Source organism: Orbicella franksi, chromosome 3 (genome assembly GCF_964199315.1).
Source record: "Orbicella franksi chromosome 3, jaOrbFran1.1, whole genome shotgun sequence".
NCBI classification, from domain to species: Eukaryota; Metazoa; Cnidaria; class Anthozoa; order Scleractinia; family Merulinidae; genus Orbicella; species Orbicella franksi.
The window spans coordinates 8,517,746-8,543,655 of NC_138147.1; the positions used below are offsets into that span (position 1 = coordinate 8,517,746).

The 25,910-nt window shown below is 38.6% G+C and overlaps 2 protein-coding genes across 2 annotated transcripts in view; both read left to right on the forward strand.

Moving 5' to 3' along the window:
- Positions 1–25,910, forward strand: part of LOC145481075 (serine protease 33-like) — a 61,333-nt gene that overhangs the window by 34,786 nt on the left and 637 nt on the right. The window lies entirely within an intron of this gene.
- LOC145480391 (transmembrane protease serine 9-like) lies at positions 4,737–25,448 on the forward strand. Its single transcript, XM_081458675.1, has 13 exons — positions 4,737–4,833; positions 5,654–5,707; positions 8,234–8,290; positions 8,729–8,785; positions 9,474–9,689; positions 10,111–10,361; positions 11,111–11,286; positions 20,112–20,272; positions 21,070–21,123; positions 22,748–22,804; positions 23,599–23,652; positions 23,943–24,158; positions 24,560–25,448. The coding sequence occupies exons 1-13, from the start codon at positions 4,737–4,739 to the stop codon at positions 24,829–24,831; spliced, it is 1,722 nt and encodes a 573-aa protein (XP_081314801.1). The 3' UTR covers positions 24,832–25,448.

Below are 25,910 nucleotides of genomic sequence, written 5' to 3' on the forward strand. Positions count from 1 at the left end.
AAAAATGTTAATAAGTTGCTGAAAAATATCCCCAAAGGTTGCTCAAAAGTTGCTTATAATGGCAAAAGTTGCTTAAAAATTTTTTATAGTTGCTTGCGTTTTGGTGATTTTTGGACTGCACATGTTTCTGAACAGTGCTTCTCTTGACTGCAAGCGTTTCGTGGCACGCTTTGCACCGCAATTGGCCAGTGACACACATGAGATGCTGACCAGGATATTTCTTGATTCGGTCATAAACAGAGGTTTTGCTCATCTGCTTTTGCATCTGACTTGACTTGTATTTGCCTTTGTTCTCGACTAATTAACGCTTTCGGGAGATGGAAACCCTATCAGGCTTAGAAAGCTCTGCACCATTTTCAATTGCAGCCTCAGTGGATTGGATCTCTTTAATGTTGTCAGAAGAAAGCGCCTTGCCGTCCGCCCTTTTTGAGCTAGTTTTACCATATTTGGAAAATTACCACAGGATACCCATTCTGGAAATGGAGTTACATCCGGCATATCCATTCTTGTGAATTCTTGTGAATTTCCAAAGAAAACGTGTTAAAATATCAATTACTTATATATGAATGTGATTTCGAAATAGCGGAAAATATGCCAAAAATATGCTAGCTTTTAGAAAAATGCTGTAAAGTTGCTCACTCTCCGAAAAGTTGCTCAAAATCGTGAAAGTGTCTCAAAAGTTGCCGAGCAGAATCTGTCTAGGCCTACCTCGGTGAGCATGCAGGACTTGATCTGGAAACTGTACTTGTTCACTCCATTGAATCAATGTCAGTCTGCTATCGTCCAAACCAAGGTCGAAATGTTTCATATATATATATGAGTATATTGGCGAGTTGGGGCAAAATTTCCCATTTCATTTAAATTTCTATTCGCAGAAGCATGCCTCTTTTCAATACTGTATGAGCAACTTTTCTAGTCGTTAGGTTTATTGTTTTTTTAGATGTCCTACCGTGCCGTAGCTAGTAAAAGACAAACCGAGGCACCTCCCTAACTCGTTTTTTTTTCCGTTTTTGTTAATAAATCATCATAAACACCCACAATGGCTTGTGTCAAGCTCACCCAAGTGGACCCAGCGCTTAGAGATTGGTGTCTAGTGACGTCACTTCGGGAGCGAAGAGGAGACTCTTTTGTTTCTAGTCTCTTTGTCGGAACATCCTCTTTTCATTTTCAGCTGACCAAAGGGGCACGTTTTTGGCTCTATGTGGTTATTTCGTAACTTTTTTTGGTACGATCGTTATGGAACGAAATGTTTGTTCGCTTTTGCCAAACTTATCCTTTTGTGCCTCATTTATGTGTTAAGCTAATACCGTTCCGTTGTCAAACAAAACAAAGTAACGATGGCATTATATTAGGAGAACGCTATCGACATTGGTTAGAATCCTCGCTAGCCAATACAATCTCTTCAGTCAATGATTTTATCCAAGGAAAAATGGTCTCTTATTTTATCTCGTTAAGCACACCGCTCATCATTTCCATATCGGTAGTGGCATACCAACTGAAGGTGCAGATATGCACAAAGAGTTTGAGACCTTGTTGTTTTTTTTGTTGTTGTTTCAAAAATCTAAGAAAGAACGTTGTTCGTCAAAACGTTTAGATGCACAAGAATTCCTTATAATAGTAGAATGCAGCAAACGAAATAAAGCACAAAAAACAGACTTTGGAGCAACTGCTGAATATCCTGCCACTATTGTCCTCGATTCTACTTGTGCACATATTTTTAAAGAACAAGAAATGCGCATGAATGAATTAGGTCATGTAGCAGGGTATTCTACAGTTAAACACAGACTTTCTACAGTCGTTAAATGAACTCGACAGTCTCCAAATGTGCTCTATGACGAATTAAAGCTCCGGCTTAATTCGTATTACACTTTGTGGTGTTACGCTTTTGCACTGGTGTTACACTTGAACTGCACTGCTCTTAGCCAATCAGAATCGAGCGATTTTTCATGTATGTTATTAGTATAAGTAATCGTATGAATGCGAGTGTGATTAAGGATTTACACCACGAGTGATATTTAAATATTCTCTCAAAGTTACACTCGCCTTTAGGTAAAAGAATTTTCAAATATCACGGGCAGTGTAAATCCTTAATTTCTAGCGCTCGAGCTTTCATACGATTACTCATTTATTATATGAGTGAGAAAATTGCGAATGCGCGCGCGTTAATTTGCACGCAGCGCAAATTAAGAATTAACGATAAATTGGCCTTCTCTCAGCCAATAACAAAGAAGTAATTTTGTTATTAAGTAATGATATAATAAACTCTGTAACGTTGGGCTATTTCTAATCGGCCTGGAAGAGTTAAAGTTTTTCTTTCTCGTTCTTTTTAGCTCGTAGACGAACTAAATCTAAATATATTCTCACTGGCCTATATTTTGGAGGGGACAGCTTATTGTCAGAAGGGTTTTGGCGTCTGGAGGTTGAAGTGGTTATTTTCGCGAAGGGATATTGTCTGAATTTCACATACGAGTATGCTGAAGCAACTACAAATATGATACCTGCGGCTTTCTAGTAGAAAGTGACCTCTTGTATCCCGTATCATAATGTCACTGAAGTTGGTTCATTAAGCAACCTTTGTTAACCTTTATTCACTGTAGCAATATCTTGAAGTACTTTTGTATGAATTATCATCAGACTTGATGTTGACTGTACCTGGATTTCGACCGAGCTATGTCACTCTTTGTTGTGTTTATGATGATAATGTAATAGGGGGCACTAATAAGAACGTCTGAATTTTACAATTTGCCTTGTTTTGCCGAGTGATCTCAGTTACGTACTTAACTAACACTAATATCAAACAGTTTGTTTGCCTGATGCAACAAAAGTATATTTTATACTGGCAACATATTATGCAAAACTCAAATAAACTAGAATTGTTTGAACACTTTTAAAAATTATACACCCTCCTCAATAATTTCGCTTTAGTGTATCTGTAGTCTCTCGTCGTAACTGTTGTTAATTATTATTTGTAATATCGTTAGTTTATTAGTTGTCTTTAGTCATCGTTGTCAATTTTAGTCTCTTTAGTTCTCTTGTTACCTTCAGTTGTATTTAGTTGTACCTAGTTGTATATAAATAACTCGTCCAAACATGACCCGCCTAGATTAGCTCAGCTATCCGCGGGCATGTTACAATTGTAATTTTAATTTCATAACAAATAAAATGTATGTATGTATGTATGTAAAGCGAAAAAAAAAAAACTAGTGAAATTTGGGATAAGCAATCACAAACTACGAAAGCACTGGTAGAGCACTACACCGGTATCGCAAATATCTGATCTTTCACGTATTCAATTGTATTCTTCACGATCTTCTGGTATATTAAGAACCCACAAAGCAACCAGTTCCCAGTTGGCTTGATAGCCCAGTTGGTAGAGCACAGCACCGGTATCACAAAGGTCATGGTTTCGAGTCCCCTTCAGGCCTGATTTTTTTCTAGGCTTTAATTTCACAACTGCTTAAGTTGTGTGTAGAACTGCGCTGATCAATCATGCCTTCACATCTTTCCCGCAGTTCAAATATCTGATCTTTCATATATTCACTTGGGTTCAAATCCCGTTCAAGACTGATTTTTTTTTTTTCCAGAACTGCTAAGTTGTGTGTAACTGCGGTGGTCAACCATCTCTTCACATCTTTCCCGCAGTTCAAATATCTAATCTTTCATACATTCACGTACGTACATACTTTATTGAACCTCGCCACTGGGGATTTTCAGGAACAATAATTTTAAGTGAAATGTACTAATTATAACAACTATCAATCTACATTAACATGGTAAAAATATGCTCAATCAAATCTGATAAAAACTAAGACTAAGCTGTTCACGATAATCATTTCTGTTTTCGTTCTAGTCTACAAAAGCTTTTGCAGCACTGTATGCAGTGGTCATTCAAAAAAGGCTAGCTGTTGTTGTTGTTGTTGTTGTTGTTGTTGTTGTTGTTCATGATGAACAATTTATATCACAAATATTGATTGCATGTAAAATTTATCTCAATCACAAACTAACTAACTTCAGAAAACATTTTCTCGAGTTTCTTTTTACTGCTATCGAGTTTTTTCGGATTTGGCGGGAAGGAAAGCCGTTTAGTTCAGATATATACTAGCTAAGGTGTGAAGGAGTCAAGAAAAATGTCAAGAACAATGTCAGTTGACATTTTTCTCGACATTTTTCTTGACTCCTTGTACACACCTAAGCTAGTATAGATCTGAACTTAACGACTTAAATCTGCATTTGATAATGGCGACAAGATGACGCCGAAACAGAAAACAACTTAACGTAAGATGGTTTACATTGATATAGGACAAATAAATACAGATAGAAATTAACTAGAAGAAACACTATTTAATTGTGTACAGTGACCAAAGTGTTCTCAAAAGGAAATTAACTTTCACGCGCGTTTCTATTACTTTATAAGAAGACTGAAATATTTTTCTGTTTCTTAACCGAATATCTAATTATAATATCCTTAATTTTGAATTTAGGAATCTTCCAATATATGCGAACTTGATTCGTTTTTAATAAATTTGGTTTACTCATAGCTATCTAAATACACTTTTGCAAATAATCTCAGTTCTAAAGTAGTACTAATGAATCTACATTCTGATGTCTCTATTTCAGTCTTTGTTTCTAAATGAAACAAAATCTTGTTATGGTCAGTTTTGACCAGCATATGTGCAGGCCTATATCAGAAAGGTGTTTATATAGCGCTGTTTTTCTTCAGGTTTATTTCAGGCAAAATGTTGGTGGCATCTAACGGGCTTGTTGCAACTTTTGCCCTGTTTTTGTTCTTTTCCTTTGCTGAGTTCAGCCAAACAAGTGGAAATGGAGAGGGCGGTATGTTAGGCTTGAATTTATTATGCTAAGGCATTAATAGAATAGTATAGAATAGTTAACTTTATTTATACCCGGTAAAAACACCATGCCTTAATTTAAAAAAATTCTTATTAAATCCTAAAACCACTACAAATACAATGTATTAAAAGGGAAACTAATAATTCGAGCATAATAATATCAATTAAAGCGAATAAAGTAAAACAGAAATGCCTGCTTTCCACGATGCCGTGTATTTATATTATTTACATGTGTTAGAAGAGACCGCTGCAGCCGGATTTAAAACTCGTGAGAATTTGTGCTTGACGCAGTTTGACGGATAGACTGTTTCACCGCACCGCACCATTATAGCTAAAACGTTTCCTTAGAAAGCTGGTACGGGGCAGTGGAACAGCCAGTTTGCCCTCTCAGTCCCTTAGTGAATAAGAAGAAATTTCACTACGGTCAATGACCTTTGATCGGAGATAATCAGGGGCAAGACCATTTAGTGATTTATAGACCATCGTAGCTGTTTTCAATTTTCGTTGAACATCTAGTTTTTTTTTTCCCAGCAAAGTCTCACAATGAGATCATCAGCCGGCTAGCGTCATAAGAAGGAGAAAGAAGAAGTGAAGATTCGCGCAGCGCGATATTGTAACTTTTGAGGCTTTGCGCTAAGTGTTTTGTTGCAGTTCCCCCATGCTATACTACAATAAGTAATACAAGTATGCAGATGGTTTTCTTCTCATTTTTACGCCTGCTGTGTGTCTATTTACATGAGAGATAATCCCTTAAGTTTTCGTTTTTTTTCATGGTAATTAATCATTGTCTACACGTGTTTTAGATACCTTGAGGCTTTCTAGCGAACACAAATCCAGAAACAAGCGTGTAGCTATAGGTTTGTGTGAGAGCCCTAGTCTTATATATGTATAAAGTACAACCACGCTAACAGAATAGGTCTTATCGTTATCGGTACAGTAGAGCCTTCGTTCAGCGGCCACCCCCTAATGCTAAATTATTTTCACTAAGCAAACGAGCCAATCCAAAAAAAATATTCAAAGTATTCCTAACCCCTGTGCAGCGGCCACCTTCCATTTCTCCTTACTCCGCACGCAAATTCACACGCCACGTCATGCATCGAGCGCGCGCGCTAAGTACTAAAATAAACAATGATAGGGCAGATGACCATTGTTATAGCTTTGCTTGGATTTAACGATCTTGGGCATTCGGTGACCCCTACTTTTCTTTGCAGGAACAGATTTTATTTACAATTATCTCCACATTGTCCAAAAATGAACAAAAAATCAATGTAAGAAGTTAAAAAATTTCAAGATTTCTGTCCACGGGACATCGAATCCTGCCATCTTGCAGTTGCAAGGCGCGTGAAACTTTGGTCGCTAATGAGCCCTTAATCTTTAAAGGACCTTATCAGTTGACTAAATTAACTTAATGGGTCTTAATAGGTCCACTTAAACAATCTTTGGCAGAGAACATTTCACTTCAAGGTACTGATTGCAATATATTTGGGCTTTCAGACACTGTCCTTATTCGGTAACGAAGCCCGATTTTCCTGGCATAACTAACTCATCATCTTACAGCGGTAAAAGCCTCAAAAAAAAAAAAAAATCAATGTTGCAAAATTTTCGCGCGAACGTCCTTAATAGGGGATCGAGTGTATTACGAACGTTTATTTCCTTATTGCTGTGTTATATATAGCCTGCAAGGTAGGCGTTGAAATGGGAAGGAGACGGGAAAACTAGAGGCGCGAAGCGCGATCGGAGGTGGAGGGACGGGAACGCCTGCAAGTACGCCGTTGTTTTCGTTTTTTGTGTCCACCAAATCACAAACTTGATTAAATACTTAAAGCTGCCGCACACTAGCCGATTTTTTGTCGTAGAACTGCAGATTTTTTGTCGGGGTCAAATCGGGTTAAAATTTCTCGGGCCATCTGCTTGCCGCACACTAGCCGATTTTTTGTCGCGACTAACCGCGTTCAGGCTTGGGGCCGAGTCATCCAAAATCAAGATGGTGCCTATTCCACTGACGTGACTCTCATGACATTTCTTAATTGGTTGAGGCGCGCGCGAGCGCCGACAAATTGTCTTGGTCCACCGCACACTAGCCGACAAGGCCCGAGAAGACGTTTTGAGATCTAGCACTGTCAGATATCGCCCGACAAGCCCCGCTTTTGTCGCAGACTTTTCTGAATTCACCGCACACTAACCGACAAGTGAAGATTTTTTGTCGGCCGACAAAAAATCGGCTAGTGTGCGGCAGCCTTTAATCGATTGCCCTGATTGGTCAGTGATCTGCCATTTAAGTATTTCAGTGTCTTCATTCAAGGCAAATAAATCAGGTAGGTTGGAAAATAAGGAATGCCGGAATCCGGAACCGGAATACTCGAAAATTTGAAAAAATAAAAAAATAAAAAAAAATAAAAATAAGTAAAACTAAACACCAAAAATAAATTAATAATTATTTACTAACTTAATGAAATAATTAAACACAAATATTTCCCTTGGTGGAAACATTCGCCTGTCGGTTTGTGTTCCCAAAGCATTTTTCGTTCTCCCAAACTTCCCCTCGTGTTTCTATTAAGCAATTAAATTATGAGCTCGAGATTTCTATCGCGCGATAGTGACGAGGGTGCAGCCCGAGTCAACTATCACGCATAGAAATCGATAGAGAATAATATAATTGTTTTAGTATAAATCTATTAGTCGTTCAAAATTTTATCTAAACCCTCTTCACAGACTCTTCGAAAACGCTAAGAAGCGGCCGCCATTTGTTAACAAGAACACACTGCTACGCCACTCCCTATCTATCACAGAATAGATAGTGAGTAGCGTAGCCAATCAGAGAACGGCATTCGTGATAGAACGCTAGTAGATTTATACTAAAACTCGATAGAAACACGGCACAGAACACCAGAAAGAACACCAGATCTTTGTGCTTGTTTATTTCCGAGCGGCTGAAAGGGAAGCCAGTCAACTGTTTTGTTTTAATTTCATTGTTTTCATTTTCGATGATGCTTACAGTTTTCTGGTTTTCAACGATACAAAACCATAGGAAATCTTTAGGCTGTCGCGGGAAATCATTTTTCAAGGCGTAAATTACGAAAGAAAGCTTTGGCGAACGTGTTTCGGAGTGGTTTTTATTGGGAGACAGCGCGTAATGCTAAGAGAGCAGGATAGCGCCATCTTGCCCATTTGGGTAACCAATCACAGCGCCGAATTTGGTTCATGTTACCGGTCACGGGGCTAGCCATATAACAAGGGAAATTACTGAACTCGCTTATCCTTTATCCTGTCTTGGTTTCAACTTTAAAGTTAATCTGGCCCTTTTCTCTTCCAATGTAACTACACAACTGACAACCTCAGTACGTACCACATCCTGATACTTTATGTCTCATATATTCTTAAAGGTCGGCCGACAAGTTGTTCACCAACATCGGATGATGATCTACCTCCATGTGTTCACGGTAAGAAAACCAAGCCTTGTGGTTTACACACTTATATTGGACGTATGTTATGGGCGTGGTGGTGGTGTTATGGGAAAGAGTCCCTGTGTCCAAAATTGTTTGGGTTCATGTTGGAAAGAGATGTTGTGAAACGAATCCTCTGATCAGTAAAATACATTCAAAGTTGTGTTTGACACTGACCCTTTGAAACGATAAAAACGTTTCTAACAACTTATAGATAGACCAGTCGATCAACCTGCTTCGGCCTTCGTGGGTATAAAAAGCCAACTGAAATTACTAGCTATCTCACAGGGGAGTTCTTATTTCAGATTCGTCCACTTGCGCGAAATCAATCCGGTTCTAAAACTTTCCGAATTCGTCACGAATCTAGAACATTTTCCTTTTGGGAAACCTAGTCTAAAGCACCACTAGCTAATATTTTCTGTCATGTCCGTTTAGGTGCGTCGACAACTTTGTCACCAACTACTGCTGGCGGACCGGCAGCTATTGATCAGGGTAAGAAATAGCGAATTTTCACTGAAATAGAGATGCACAATTTGGAACGTCTACTACGATCTCTTATTGGTTAAAAAAAAAAACCCTTATGCTAGGAGCTAAAATCAATCCGAGGAGACATGTTGTTTGTTTCAACCAATTAGCAACGATGACAAAACCAAATGTAATTTTGAATGCGCGTATTTTTCGCGTTTTCTGTCTTTTTCCGCGCGTGAGGCATCAATTACATGCTGTGTATCAGTGACATGTCTAGTTTCGCATACTGATTGGCCGATTGCGGCGTCATTAGGACTAGGTAGGTAGCTAAGATGAAGTCGTCGGGCCATTGGCCCATGCAGCCATTTCTTATCCTTGTTTCGTACCATTTCGCGACTAGGATTATTTCAAATCCCCACCCCCACCCTCTGAATGAGATGCAAAGTCTAGGGGTGGACCATTAGATTACCGATGGGGGATGGCATAAATTATAGCTGTTCGGCATTCTTTATCCTCCATCCAACCACTCCGAAAGGCTTTATCCAATATTTTTGCAGTCGACGCCTTCAGTTCTCAGCTATAATTTTGTTTTTCCAACATTTGGCTGCTCTACACCTTCTTATACTCTTGTGATTTTTTGATTAAATAATCATAATAACATTAAGAAAAAAATGTTTATGTACCAAAGCCCTAAATTGTCTTTCATCACTAGGGAACGTGGAGTGTGGCAGGAAAAAGCCCGATTCCAGAATTGTAGGGGGCACAAACGCGCAACCAGGGTCTTGGCCGTGGCAAGTGTTAGTGGGCTTTAAGCCGTTTCAGGGTCCTGTTTGGTGTGGAGGCTCCATTCTTACCCCGTACTGGATCGTTACTGCAGCTCACTGTTTTAATTTTGGAAAAAATGCCACGTCTTATACAGTAACTGTAGGTAAAGACACACCAGTACTTACTTCTTTATCACATTGTAACGTCATCATAACATCATAATATTGTTCAAATGGTTCAGACAGAGTCGTTTCATTGCAAAGGTTTAGATATTCTGCAGCGTAGTGTCTACATGTTCTTTCTTTGGGCGTAGCCCATGCAAAATGAGGGAAATGGAATCTCTTTCATTACATCCTTCACAGCGTTTAATGTTCCTTTTGTAGACTGAAAAACGTTTCTATTTTCCTGAGGTATCAACGCGCGCAAAGCCAGATCAAAAAAGCTTAAAGCTCGATCGCAGGCCAGTCTCGTGAGCACAGCAACCTAATTTTCCCATTCATAATCCATCTGGCGTGAAAATATTTTCTTACTTGACTTGTTCTCTTGCTTAAGAGTGTCAAAACATTTTATCTAACTGTAAACAGGTGAACACAATCCTCTTATAGTGGAAGGAACCGAGCAAATAATCCCAATCGAAAAAATCATCTTACATCCTAATTATAACCCGCCAGCGACTAGCTTCGATTATGACGTGGCATTGATCAAACTGAAGGAGCCGATCAATTTCAACATTAACGTAAGACCTGTATGTCTGCCCACCATGGATTTTCCTCCTGGAACTAATTGTTATGTCACAGGATGGGGATATACAAGAGAGGGGGGAAATTTTGCACAGGTAAATATACCAATGTTTTGTAATCTTTTGCGGGCAATAATTTCTCTTGCATTCACGAGTCACTTCATAAGCATATTGGTAAGAGGTTGTAACGTTAACACACTGTGCAAAATATGGAGATTCCAAAACGCCGAAAAGTAACTGGTTTTGCATTTCTACGCTACACGATTGACTTGAAAACCTCGCGCCACTTTTCATCCAATCAGAAGTAAAACCAGAATCAATGGTGACTCACATACATATGTAATTACTTCGAGTTTCAGTTGCCATTGGTTCATTGAAATGTCTTCGTTTTTTGTAGTTGGCTAGAAAGATTACTTTTGGTTTTGCTTTTACGACACTCAATTGAAAAGTGCTCTGTATATTACAGTTACCTGTGTTTCATATGGGACTATAGATCCCTTTACGGATTATCCGTATGGTTTATAACTTTATTTCATGCTTGCCATTAAATTGCAATAAATCAATATAAGGTAAAAGCACTCTTGCATGCCTCGGGGAACTTTCTTGACTTTCGTCAGCTAGCCATACCAATGTGTATAATAAATTGCTGAGGTTTTTCTGTCGTATTTTCTTTTAAACGAGTGGCCCATGGCCAGTACCTAAGTCTTTAGTTTGTTTGTTGCTTTGGCAGAAAATATAGTTTTTGTGCCAATTGTCATGGAAAATATCCGCACTGGGCATGATCATTTACCTGAGATTAACTGTGATGATAAAAAAGAACAAAAAAACTATGACATATCTTTTAGATTTTGCAGCAAGCGCAAGTTCCACTTGTACCACGTGACACTTGTCAGCGGGCATACAGCGACCTCGGATTTGAAATTACGGAACGCATGCGCTGTGCAGGTTTCTCTCAGGGAGGAGTTGATTCATGCCAAGGAGACAGTGGAGGACCACTGGTCTGTCCGAGCAATAACAAGTGGTATCTCATGGGTATCGTCAGCTGGGGAGTTGGTTGTGCGCGTCCAAATAGATTCGGAGTGTATTCTCACATGTTGGTTCTTAAGACCTGGGTACAAGATACAATTAACAACACTACAAGTCTGTAATTGTCAAGGGTAGTAAAGAGAGTGAAACTGTCGGTTGAGGACTAGTTCATGTTTCACTTAAAATAAAAGAATCGCCGCAAACTAATAAAAGGAACCTCGCTCAATGCTAATTATTCGGGTAAATCACAGTTTGTGTCTTAATAGAGGGCCACGTTACACGAAAAACTGTTGCATTTGACGATAAACTAACTGCTCATTATCATCTTGTAAGAATGCAATAAAAGAGGGAATTTAAAGTATTGTCAATTGTAATCATTTCTATACTTGTGGTCGACTTGTTGTACTTCCTTCGTCTCAATGTAAGGCTTCCGAAAGTTTTCTTAGTTCCTTTTCCAGTTTGTCCTTGCCGTTGTTGTCGTTGTTACTTGAACTGCCTTTTGTTGTTTGGGCGGAGAGCGTCTGTCTGCACTTAAGACGATCTGTTTGTTCGGATGCGTTGTGTCGAGGCGTTCGTTTGCTTGGGAAGGGTTTATAACCTGATGCATTTTTGGTTTACAGGTAGATGGGCCTATAAGCAAGAGGGGGGGGGGGGGGTGGAGAGAGGGTGCTTATAAGTGGCAGTCAAACTAAAGCTCTTAAGAGCGTAAATCCGAAAATATCGAGAATCGGCCGACAGAAGCGAAATAACGGATTTTTTCTTATTTGACCAAAAGAACCCATTTTGTTAACTGTTTTCGGAAATGACATCAAAAGGTTCGATGTCCTTTTCTTTTCTTCAAAGTTTGCAAAACTTGAAAATTCGGCCACAGGGCCTCCAGCGGCGGCCATGAGACTTGAAATTTGGCACATGTTTAACATACTCGTTTGGACGTACCAAACGTTTTCTTAACATGTCCTTTACACAGTTTGTGGGGCATCTCTTAAACTTTACTCGAGACTAAATTTTGTTTAAAAATGTTTTTTTCCACAAAATAGTTAACCTTCGGAAGCTGAACCATTTACGGACCTAAAGTGATAAGGCTAATATTAGCAAATTTTGAACTTGTCAAATGCTGTCTGTTATATTACAGTTAGGTAAATAAATATAACCAAATAAAAGCAGGTTCTTTATTCTACTCGCCTGGAAAAAATTACAGGTGGCCCGTAGAAACTGTTCCGTTGAGAGAATTTTCCGTGAGGTCACTTTGACGCATATCTCACTTTATTATTCAATCGTTAATCATTACGCAATTGTTATTATTTCCGACTATTTTTTATTTTTTTTTATTTTATACATTCCCACTAAATCTTTGAAGGTAAAGAATTGAAATAAATCCAAGATAAGAAGTTCAAACAAGTTTTTACAACTCAGCTTATCTTTCGACCAGTCTGTTTGTTTTTTCAATAGCACTAGTACTTTATCATGAATCACGCAAACTATTTCACACGGTAGCGAACTTGACTATGGCTTCGATGGATCCTTTTTGACATGGATCTTATGCATTCTAACTAATAATTTTGTTTTAACGAGTACATATAGCCACTTAAGTAATCGAAATACAAAATTTGTGGTACGTGAAAGGGATATCTTTAAACATAGACAACAACTATAATTAAATTAAACTAGGAACGTCACGTTAAACTTTACAGTATCACTACCACTACTACTACCACTACTTGCCTGCTTTGCTGTACTATTTTTATATGCAAAATTTCCATTCACGAAAAAGCTTGAGATAAGGTATATTCCAGAATCGGCGTATATTAGTAAGACGTTGTTTATGTTTCTTACTTTATGATTAAATATTTCACTCGAGCTTCGGAATAAACTCAGTAGACATCCCTGAATACGTTAATTAAAGTGCACCTAACCCCCAAAATTTTTTTTCGCTAAAACGAATCTACTTGGTTTTTAAAATAGTTCTGCGAAAAAATTTTTGGATTCCGTTAAATCCTCGATTTTCTGTGCCCCGACGAAATCTCGAAAATAGCTCCAAAACACCGCCATTTTGTTTCATGACCGAGTTTGAGGAGAATGGGTCCAGCGGCTCTTGTGACGTCTACCCAGGAAGGTTGGATATCTCACGTCCTCTCATTAGGGACCTTAAGATACGAGGACGGGAAGGCCAGGACGGCAACGGCAGTGGACGCGGGAAACTTTCGCGGGTCCCGTAGTGTCGCCAAAAACAAAATGCTTAAGATGTGCATTTTCGCAAAGGACGGCGACGTCAATAATTCGAACCTCGTACAAGCTATTCACAGAAGCAATGACATCCATTAGACTATAAAAGAGATGGTAGAAATCTTATCCTATTAGTGAACAGCGATGCTGAATTTCTTTTTCTGTATAAGTGAAGCAAACATCTGTCAATATTTTAATAGAGAAACCATAATTTCCGTATGAAAAATTAAACGAACAATCTGATCGACCTGCTTCAGATGGCTTTTCAGTTACCACTAGAGCGTTTTGGAATTCTGTCGCCGAAGAATCCTGACTTTTGGTGAACGTTTCAATTTCCATCTGTAATTGTAACAAGCATCATAAAAATCAAACAAACGTTGCTTCAAGTTCCGGGTAGCATAAAAAAACTAAACGTCAGTTTGAAAATATGTATTTTATTTGCGCGATAGATGCTCCATGACATTCATTCTTACAACATTTTATCGACTGTACTTACACTGATGTATTCTCAATGCATACAGTTTGTATTGAGCTTGCTCACTCGTGATAGCGTCTGAACAGTGACTTCAGAAACACAAACGAACAGACAAGGAATATTTTTATTCACATTTTCGTATCTCAGCGTAGTGTTCTACACTACAATCACGCAAAATTTTGAACCTTATAAACATTCCTATCAATATAACTGAAAATAAAGTCGATTGGAACAGTTATCGAGGCAAAACAAGAGCAAAATACTAACGTTTTCGATACGACGGCTCGTCGGGCGAAATGGCGTCCTCGACGAGATGAGGACGGCAGAGAGATGAGTCGAAAGTTCTCGTGCGCATGCCCGGTTGAGTGAGTTTACTTCCGGTAGCCGTCCTAGCTCGTCCCGTCCTGGTATCTTAAGGTGCCTATTTCCTTTAGGACGGTGCAATACACATTCGAAAAGTGCGCAGAAATGCCTTCCAGAAGTGCTATCGACTGCTGCAGCAATATCCCAGATCCAAAACAAGATATACTGTACAATTTACTGACGATGATCGGCTAATGGTGCAATAAAGACTTAAACGATGGTTGATTTTGTCGAACCGAAACAAGCGAACTGAATCTGTGAGAACCATTGAAGAACTCTCACTGGACCTTGTTCCGCGGACTTTCGAACGCTATTTTCATAAATTTTCTGTTTAAAGCTAACCAGCAATTTGTAGAAATACTACCGACAACCTATATCTTCCAATTCCGCAGTATTTATAACATAACCGGCAAAGTTGTGTGATCCGATCATGATCAAGAAGCGTTATACTGATATGTAAATAGATCGGAACTGTACGCCGCTAACCAACACTTATTTCTCTTTCGATTTAGATGAAAATCGAAGATTAATCCTTTAGAATTACATGATAACAAAATTGTTAGACTCACAGAGTTTTTCGAAGGTTTGGAAATCAGCAGTGCGACAAAGATTCTGTGCAATAGCGTCGAAAATATGACCGCGTAATATTATCTGCGGACCGCTTAGGGAACACATCCTTTTCGCTTATCCGACGAATTTCACTGCAAACTTTGAGAACAATTTACATTGGTTATTTGGAGTTACGACTTAAAACGTGTGACAATGTGAAATCGGTAATTGTATGAAATGTTTCCTTCCGCCTTGCTTCCCGCAGCTTCAAAAATACAGGTCTAAACAATACGATTTTCAATCGATCGAAGCCAATGTTTTGGAGGTCATCAAGTCTCGAAAACTGCAACACGTACGTCGCTCTTATAAACATGAAGCATTCAACTGAAAGTAAAACACAAACTGGATTTAACAGAACAATCACACCTTGACAAAATACATTCTCGCTAAGGACAAATGTAAACGGGCTATAAACACGCGTGGGAATCTTATGTTTAGTTGACGAAATTACCATCCAAAGCAATCCTTGAGTTTTCTTTCCTGCGTTTCGTTTGCCTGCCCTCCACTTCGTATCTAGCTTTCCACTCCTAATATACAAGCAGCTCGTCCGCAAAGAAGTCTTCCCCTTCGTCGCTTGAAATATTGTAAATTGCTCTCAAAGCTCTAAGCAGCGAGTTCACGGTTGTCGAACGTGCTCGATCGAAGTTTATTTCGGAGTCTTCCGAATCGAAACTTAACTCTGACTCCAGTGACGAAAAAGAAATGATTCTGAGACAAAACTTGGACGTTTTAGTCACAAAATACATCGGAACGATTAGTTTTGTATTCCATTTTCTCGAGCAAATACAGAGAGTTGACTGAGGCGCTATTGTGTTTGGTTCCTGGGTAGAGGTCATCAGGTACCGCCGCCCCAGACTCCCTAAAACGCGGTCGTGAAACCTTCAAGCGCGACTTTGAAAGGGCATAGAAAATCGAGGATTCAACCAAATTCAAAATTTTTTTCGCCCAAATGCTTCAAATCAAGTCTAGATTCGTTTTACCGAAAAAAAATTTTGGGGGTTAGGTGTACTTTAACAGATTCATTCCTAGCTTTGAAATTCTCAATACGCTAGTCTTTTTGGATCTTCATCGCATTGCTACTTTATTCATAAAGGTTACCTTGATGAAGATAGGATTTTCAGACTAGTGAAAATTCTTGTTCCTCAATCAAACCCCTGAATTGTGTTGCGTGCCTGAGATACGGGTCGATATAATTAGCTAGCTACTGAGCGTGAGTGGTTCAGGTAAAAGTTATTTACAGCGAAAACTTCACTTCACAGCGAACGCTTTCTGACTAGCTATTTATATTCTATAATCCTCGTCAGCAAAAGGGTTGTGTGGCTTGCGGAGTAATCAGTCGGCATATGTTTACTTTAAAACCCAGCAGCTCGTTCCAACGGGCTCACGTAAGTCTCATGGTACTAAAGTACCAAAACCATTGTTGTTGGTGTAACGACTGTTTTGAGCCTGTAAGCATATGCCGACTGATTACTCCGCAAGCCACACAACCCTTTTGCTGACGAGGATTTGTGAGCAGTAATTTCATCGGGGATAGCGCAAATAGACCTTCCAGATTGCCAACGTGAACCAAATAATTCCCGATGACGTGGACATATGGTCATTTTTAAGTCAGAGGCATCAATTAAATACACCTGCACGCAGACAAAAAAATAAGTTTATGCCAGCGAAAGAGTTATAATTTTTTGGAAAGGCAGGTTAAAATGGTGTCTTAGGATTACAGTAAATTGACCATTGCACATTACCTGCCCTTGCAAGAAGCAGCTTCCACTTGGAGTCAACACCGGAATCATCGCTGATTTTGTGAAATGCAAGATGATTTATACACTTCCTTTGTACACTCTCGTATGGTGACGCATTTTATATCAGCGGGTCTCTCTTTACTCGAACCGCACTCTCCACCCACTAGCGATGAATAATCACATGCGCATGCCATGATAGAATATAAATAGTTAGTCAGAAAGCATTCGCTGTGAAGTGAAGTGTTCGCTGTAAATAACTTTTACCTGAACCACTCACGCTCAGTAGCTAGTTATATCGATCCGTATCTCGGGCAAATTAATTGCTGATCACACTGTCACGCAACACAAATTAGGGGTGTGATTGAGGAACAAGTATTTCCACTAGCCTGAAAATCGTATCTTCATGAAGGTAAACTTTATGAAAAAAGTAGCAATGCGATGAAGATCCAAAAAGACTAGCGTACTGAGAATTCCAAAGGTAGGAATGAATCTGTTAATTAACGTTCTCAAGGATTTCCGTTTAATTTAATGATGTCTACTGAGTTTATTCCGAAGCTCGAGTGAAATATTTAATCATAAAGTAAGAAACATAAATAACGTCTTACTAATATACACCGATTCTGGAATATACCATATCTCAAACGTTTTCTTGAATGGAAATTTTGCATTTGAAAATAGTACAGCAAAGCAGGCAAGTGTTTAGTAGTGGTAGTGATACCGTAAAGTTTAACGCGACGTTCCTAGAATATATCTTTCCCGCGGTTCAAATATCTAATCTTTCATATATTCACAGACATACATACTTTATTAAACCTTCCCATTGGGGCTTTTCAGGAACAATTATTTTAAGTCAACTTTACAATGATAATAATTACAACAATAAAAACTATCAATCTACTTTAAAACGGTAAAAATATACATAATCAAATCTGATTAAAACTAAGACTAAGGTGTTCACGATAATCATTTCTGTTTTAGTTCTGGTTTACAAATGCTTTAGCAGCACTATAGTATTTATGGGCATGCAAATATCTCAAATGAAGCTAGTTGTTGTTGTTGTTGTTGTTGTTGTTGTTGTTGTTGTAGTTGGTAAATTTATATCACAAATATTGGTCGTGTATCAGGAGCCATAATCGGGGACGGAGACCGTAAGTCTTGGGATCCGCGCGCACCTATGATATGGGACAATTTTTCTATTTTTAGAACAAATTGCGCCATCCTGACGTCATATATCCGCGCGGATCCACGCACATGTCGGGGGTTCTCGTGTGGATGTTGTCACGTTGCATGATCAAATGGTGAGAGTTGAGAGATTCTCTTGCGTATCTTTCACAGCGATGGCAGGGAATAAGACAGGGACTAAGAACCAGGGCGCTTATATGTAGTTTTATGCTCTGAGCCAACGGAAAAGGTGGGTTTTTCAGGGTCGAAAACAAGACTTCAATCTCGCGCTGGGAATGAATAATAAGATCTGCTCGCGCTAGTTGTAAGCTTACGCATATGTTTTTGTGTTTGTTCTGACTTAAGAATATAGCAAGAAAACTCTCTACTCTGGTATCGAGTTAATTTGTGAGTTTCTCGGACAATGGTTAATCATAACCAAAACCTGTTTTGATGGTTTCTTATTGCTTCTGCTTGTTTGGTGAGTTTGCAAAAGTTTTTGAAAGGAAAGTCTGACGCGTACAATATAATTAGCTCATTTGCATAGTGCGGCTCGTGCACTTTCAAGTCCGAGTCGTTGTTTTCAATTGTCAACAAATCTTGACAAAGATTTCTTTCGTTATCTTTTCTGCTGAGATGCTGGAACAAATTTCACGAACGCAAAAAAGGCTACTAACATCATGTGTGTTTCTTCAACATAAGCATAGTGAAGTTTTACACTGCGAAAATGGAAATAGACAAGGAGTTTGATAACTCGATCAACAAAATCAAAATGGTTATTCGAAGTTGATTAAAGAAAGCGTCATCGTAACTTTGCTGATTATTTCTGCTTTATTCGCATATTTTCAGCTTAGCTTTTAATATGTTCTCAAACATTTATCAAGCTTAAACATATTTAAAAACTATAGAGTTATTGTTTGAGTTCGATGTACGTTTTTACACGAAAGTGCGGCGGAAGTACAATTTGTCATGTTTACTGACTGTACAAAACACGCATCGGCGGGCGCTCTCATTCATCGACAACAGAGAATTTACTGGATTTTTACACGAATAAAACTGAGCGGTATCTACGGACGTAAAGTTATTGGGCCTTAATGAAACATCAAGCGTTGCTTACAATTCAGGCGAAACTCAAACTAGCAATTATTTTGTTTTACTTTTCGGTCGCGATAGACTGGCAAATTCCTCGGAAGCGTGTGGCAAGAGGAGCTAGGAAACTATGAAGTCCTGAAGCTCTGCTATATCTAAATATATCAAGCTAGTTTTTTGTTGTGTAATGGAAAAGCTGTTAATCTTTAACATATGTGAAATTTAAAGTGGAGTAATGTACAGCTCATGTAAAAGAAGCATTCGTCAGAACACAACTTGGTCAGCGATATATATCTAAGCTTAAAGCGGAACATACCCAAATTCGACACTGTCTCACTTCACTCAAACTGGAGCAGCTTACGACGAAAACACTTAAGCAAAATTCCAACAGACGTAAACGCGTTGAGTTGTGGGCCAAAAACATAAAAAATATAGGGAATTTCGGACGCCATTTCCCCCGCGCGACATCCGCAAAAATCCTCGCAGCATGTACGCGCGTGTGCCGCAGGCGATGGCGCAATTTGTTCTAAAAATAGAATTATTGTCCCATATCATGGGGACAACCCCAATACTAGAAATGGCGCGCGCTTACGGTCTCCGTCCCCGATTATGGCTCCTGTCGTGTATGTAATGCTTCTGGATTACCAAATCACAAACTAATTAACTTTAGAAAATATTTTCTCGAGTTTCTCTTTGTCTCTATCGAGTTTACACAGGAAACAATCGTGAACGTTTGGCGGGAAATTTGAAATAGTATGAAAACATTCGCTTCACCTACGACTAGGGTCTCCACAACATTTCTTACTCTCGAAAGGAAATTAACTTCCACTCGTGTTTCTATAACTCCATATATAAGAACAATGAAATATTTATCTATTTCTTAATTGAATATCTAATTATGATATCCCTGATATTGAATTTAAGAATCTTACAATGTATGCGAACTTGATCCATTTTTAGTGCATTTGGTGTATTCATAGCTATCTAAATACACTTTTGAAATCTCAGTTCTAAATTAGTACCAATCAAGATCTGCGTCCTAATATCTCTATATTAGTCTTTGTCTCTAAATAGAGCAAAATCTTGTTATGATCAGTTTTGACTAGCATATCCGCAGGCTTATATCAGGCATATATTATATATTATGTCATGTTTATATAGCGCTGTTTTTCTTTTGCCCTTGACAAACTTGGTAAGGTTTATTTCGGGTAAAACGTTCGTCGCATCTAACGGGCTTGTTGCAACTTTTGCTCTGTTTTTGTTCTTTTCTTTTGCTGAGATCATCCAAACAAGTGGAAATCAACCAAGGAATGAAGTAGGCGGTATGTTAGGCTTGAATTTATTATGCTAAGACATTAATTGAACAGAATAGAGTAGTATAGAATAAATAACTTTATTTATACACGGTAAAAACATCAGGCTTCAATTACAAAACTCTATTTATATCCTAATACCATTATAAATACAATGCATTAAAAAGAAAACTAATAATTCGAACATAATAATATCAATTAAACTGCACAATGAAGTAAAACAAAAATGCCTGCTTTCCATGATGCCGCAGATTTATATTATTCACCTGCGTTAGAAGAGACCGTTGCACTGAGCCGGATTTAAAACTAGTCAGAGTTTGTGCTTGCTACAGTTTGACGGATAAACTGTTCCACAGCACCCTACCATTATAGCTAAAACTGTTCCTTAGAAAGTTGGTACGGCAGTGGGACAGTCAGTTTGCCCTCGCAGTCCCTTAGTGAATAAGAAATCAGGGGCAGGACCATTAATTGATTTATAGACTGTAGTAGCTGTTTTCAATTTTCGTTGAACATCTAGCTTTTTTTCCAGCCAAGTCTTACAATGAGATCATCGGCAATAGCGTCATATGAAGAAGAAGTCAAGATTCGCGCAGCGCGATATTGTAACTTTTGAAGCTTTGCGCTAAATGTTTTGTCGCAGTTCCCCCATACGACACTGCAACAAGTAATATAATCACGATAACTGAAGTATGCAGATGGCTTTCGTTTCATTTTTACGTCTGTTGTGTGTTTATTTACACCAGAGAAGATTCCTCAAGTTTCCGTCTTTCTTTCTGATAATTAATTTTGGTCTACACGTGTTTCAGATACCTTGAAGCTGTTTAGCGAACACAAATCCAGAAACAAGCGTTTAGCTATAGGTTGGTATGAGAGCCTTAGTTTTGTATTAAGTAGATAGAACAACGCTAACAGAACAGGTCTTATCATTCTCAGTACAGTCGAACCTCCTATTAAGCGGCCACCCCCTAACTCGTTATTCTATGTTTACTAAGCAATCAAGCCATTGTAAAAAAATAGCCAAAGTAGTCCAACCCCTGTTAAGCGGTAACCCTCTGTTAAGTGGCCACCTTCCATTTCCCGGAGGGTGGCCGCTTAATAGGGGTTCGACTGTAATACGAACTCCTATAAAGGGTAAGGAGAGGGGAAAACTAGAGGAGGTGGACGGATGGCAACGCCTGCAAGCATGCCATTGTTTTCTTTGTTTTTACGTGCACCGGATGAACGCCAAAATCATGATTGGTCAAACTTAATAAAGTACCTAATCGTTTGCTTTGATTAGACAGTGAAATGTTATTCAAGTACTTTACCTCACGTTCAACAGGGTAGATAAATCGGGTAGGTTGGAAAACAGGAATCTAGGAATTTGAAACCGGAACCGGACTCCGAATACCCGGAATCCTCGAAATTTAAAAAACTAAAATAAGTCCGTTAAATAATGAAATAAAAATTTTTCTCTTGATAAATACTCTGACCAAAAGCATTTCTGTGGCATGAAGCGGCGAGAATATTTCTAGTTCATTCTGGATGGGATGCTAGTCCATGGCTGGCTTACCCCGCGTTTTAAATTCGCTGGTACTCGTCTATACACTCTGTGTAAAGCTGTGGAAACACTCGCCTGTCGGCAAGTGCTCCCACAGCATTCCTCGTGCTCCCAAACTTTCACTCTTGTTTCTATAACTCGATAGAAACACGGTACATGTTTTCTATTTCTTAATTTTCGAGGGGGATAAAAAAAGAAATGATCTTCGTGCTTGTTTATTTCCTAGCACTGAAAGGGAAGCCAGTCAACTCTTTTGTTTTCATTGTTTTAATTCTCATTGACGCTTACAGGTTTCTCGTTTTTATCGCTGAAAAGACCAAAGGAAATCCTTAAGCTGTCACGGAAAATCATTTTTCACGGCGCAAATTACGAAAGAAAACTTTGGCGAACCTGCTTCGGCTTCGGGATGATTTTTCTTACGTGACACAGCGCGTAATTCCGAACGGGCCAGAATGTCGATCCGTAAACACGCAAAAAAAGAACTTAGCCAATATCCAGCCATCTTAAACATCAATATCTAGCCATCTTAAACATCAATATCCAGCCATCTTAATAAATTATCTTATCTTATCTTATCTTATCTTATCTTATCTTATCTTATCTTATCTTATCTTATCTTATCTTATCTTATCTTATCTTATCTTATCTTATCTTATCTTATCCGAGTCTTGACCGAACAAGCTTCGTCAACAACCCATATATCTTGCCCGCTCGGATAGCCAATCACAGCGCCAGATTTGATTTATCTTGCCCGCTCACTGAGCTAGCCATATAACAAGGGATTTCTCGCTTACCCTTCATCTTGTCTTGCTTTCAACTTCATAGTTTACCTAGCCCTCTTCTCTTCTAATATCACTCGAATTTTCTTTATGGCTAAGAAAAACATTACACAACACAACCTCAGTACCACATACTGATATTTTCTGTTTCATATATTCTTAAAGCTCGGCCGACAAGTTTTTCACCAACAACTGACGATGATCTACCTCCAAATGCTCAGGGTAAGAAAACCAAGCCTTGTGGTTTAAACATATATTGTACGTATAATCTACGTCAAGAAAACCCCGAAAAGCTGTCTGGCTTATAGCTGTTCACTACTGGTAGTGCTACTACTTATATTTCTTTTTATATTTATATTTATATATATTTTTTTCTACCTCTTCTTTTCTTTATTTTTCCCACAACCGATTTAAAGCGTAATAATCCTTGTAACTACTCAGCTCGTTTGGTTCTTACTATTTCGCGGAGTAGTTTTTTTGCTTTTTTAAGTTTAATTTATTCTTTTGCTGCATGATATTCTATGTATTAAGGAAAATAAAATGGTTGTTGTTGTTGTTGTTGTTCGAAAGTTTTTGAGATGGGCATGCAATGGGAACATTATTTGCGTCTATTATTTTGGTTTCTGAGGAATATGGCATCACCCATTATAAAAGTGACTGCCTGAACCTGTAACAGAATGTGGCAACCATTGACCGCTATTAATGGCCATCAATGTGACTACGACTGTGACTACATTAGTAGATCCGCCATTTTGGTTCAACCGCAACCTCAAAAGATCGCAGGCGGAAAAAAATATCCGGATTCGAAAGTTCCCACTTTAAAATCCGGATTCAGAATTTCCGTAAACACGACAAAACTAGGGAGTTATTTCGGATTCGTCCACTTGTGTGTAAACGGCAAAATCAATCTGGTACTAAAACTTTCCGGATTCGTCACGAATCCGGAACAATTTCCTCCAGTGTAAACCTAGTCTAAAGTACCACTAGCTGATATTTTCTTTCTTATATCCGTTTAGGTGCGTCGACAACTTTGTCACCAACTGCTGGCGGACGTGCACCCATTAATCAGGGTAAGAAATAGTGAATTTTCACTGATATAGAGATGTACAATGGAACGTCTATTTTACGATCTCTTACTGGTTAAAAGAACCCTTATTCAAGGAGCTAAAATCAATCTCCTCCGAGGAGATATATTTCTTGTTTCAACCAATCAGCAGTAATGACGAAACCAAATGTGATTTTGAATGCTCGTATTTTCCGCGTTTTCGGGAGTAAGGGATCAATTACATGTTTTGGACCATAATCATAATAGTTTTAAACTGTTTATAGATCAAAGCCCTAAATTGTCTTTCATCACTAGGGAACGTGGAGTGTGGCAGTAAAAAGCCCGGTTCCAGAATTGTAGGGGGCACAAACGCGCAACCAGGATCTTGGCCGTGGCAAGTGTTAGTGGACTTTAAGCCGTACCGGGGCCCTGTTTCGTGTGGAGGCTCCATTCTTACCCCGTACTGGATCGTTACTGCAGCTCACTGTTTTGATGTTGGAAAAAATGTCACATCTTTTACACTAACTGTAGGTAAAGACGCACTTCTTTATCACTTTGTAACGTCATAATAACATCATAATATTGTTCAAATGCTTCAGTCAGAGTCGTTTCAAAGGTTTAGACATTCTGCAGCCTAGTTTGTACGTCTTCTTTGGGCATAGCCCATGGAAAATGAAATCTTTTTTTATTATATCTTTCACAGCGTTTATTATACCTTTTCAGTGTAGACTGAAAAACGTTTAGATTTTCCAGAAATATCGACGCGCGTGAAACTGGAAGGTGCAAAGCTCGTATCGTAAGAGCATCGAGGCGCTGACTATCTCATTTTCCCATTTATGACCATTCATAACCCATCTAGCGAGAAAAGTTTTTCTTCCTTGACTTGTTCACTAACTTAAGTGTGTTGAAACATTTTATCTAACTGTGAACAGGTGAACACGATCTTCGTATAGTGGAAGGAACCGAGCAAATAATCCCAATCGACAAAATCATCTTACATCCTAATTATAACCCGGCAGCGACTGGCTTCGACTATGACGTGGCATTGATTAAACTGAAGGAACCTATCAACTTTAACATTAACGTAAGACCTGTGTGTCTGCCCACCGTGGATTTTCCTCCTGGAACTAACTGTTATGTCACAGGATGGGGATATACAAGAGAGGAGGGAAATTTTGCACAGGTATTTATACAAATGTTTTAATCTTTTGTGGGCAATGTTTTTGCTTGCATTTGAGAGACACTTCATAAGCGTATTGATAAGAGGTTGTAACATTAATATGCAATCGACTCCCGATAAATTGAACCTTCAAGGGAAATTGAAAAAGGTACGGGGTGTCGGGAGTTCGAGTTATAGGGAGTTGAGAATAAATGACCGGAAATGAGGAAAAAACGGTGTTTAATGTTTTTCTATTCATGCAGTGTACATTTTAATCAAGTTTAATTACAGAATAGAGAAGTCGAGTGAAAATAAAATAATATATCTCTGAGCTACTGTATAAATCGGAACGTAACGTAATGTGATAAATATAACAAATGAAAGCAGCAGGGAGAAGTCCAGGAACTGGGAACTTTACAAGTTTTGTCACACGGCTGCTTCAAAATAAATTTGATGTTTTGGACTACAGTACACTGTTTGTTTTGACCTGTCACGTATTGACAGACAATATGGAAAATTGGTTCGAGTTAGCGGGAGGCTCGAGTTACCGAGGGTAAAATTACGGTTAATGTATGATGGAAATCCAGTGGAAATCGATTTTGGTTCGAGTAAGCGCGAGGTTCGAGTTAGCGAGGGTTCGAGTTATCGGGAGTCGACTTAACTGCGCAAAATATGAAGATTCCCAAACGCCGAAAAGTAATTAGTTTTGCATCAAATACATTACACGATTGACTTGAAAAACTCGCGCTACTTTTCATCCAATCAAAAGTAAAATCAAAACCAATCGTGACTTGCACACGTATGTTTTCCCGCGCTTTGCATCATGCAGTTACGTGTAATTACTTTGAGTTTCAAACGGTTCATTGGATTTTCTTTTTTCTTTGTGATTGGCAGAGAGTGATTACTTTGGTTTTTGTTTTACGACACTCAATTGAAAAGTGCTCTTTAAAGCGCAATTACCTGTGTACTATAGAACCCTTTCAGGATTATCCGTATGGTTTATAGTTTTAATTCATGCTTGCTATTAAATATTAATAAATTAATATAAGGTGAAACAATACATTGCATGCCTCGGGGAACCCTCTTGGCTTTCTTCAGCTAGGCATAAAAATTTTTATAATAAA

Excerpts from the sequence above, each read along its gene's own strand:
- LOC145480391 (XM_081458675.1), top strand. The coding sequence starts at position 4,737 with ATGTTGGTGGCATCTAACGGGCTTGTTGCAACTTTTGCCCTGTTTTTG. Across the intron at positions 8,786-9,473 it reads ACCGGCAGCTATTGATCAGG|GGAACGTGGAGTGTGGCAGG; the intron begins GTAAGAAATAGC and ends TTTCATCACTAG. Across the intron at positions 9,690-10,110 it reads GTCTTATACAGTAACTGTAG|GTGAACACAATCCTCTTATA; the intron begins GTAAAGACACAC and ends AACTGTAAACAG.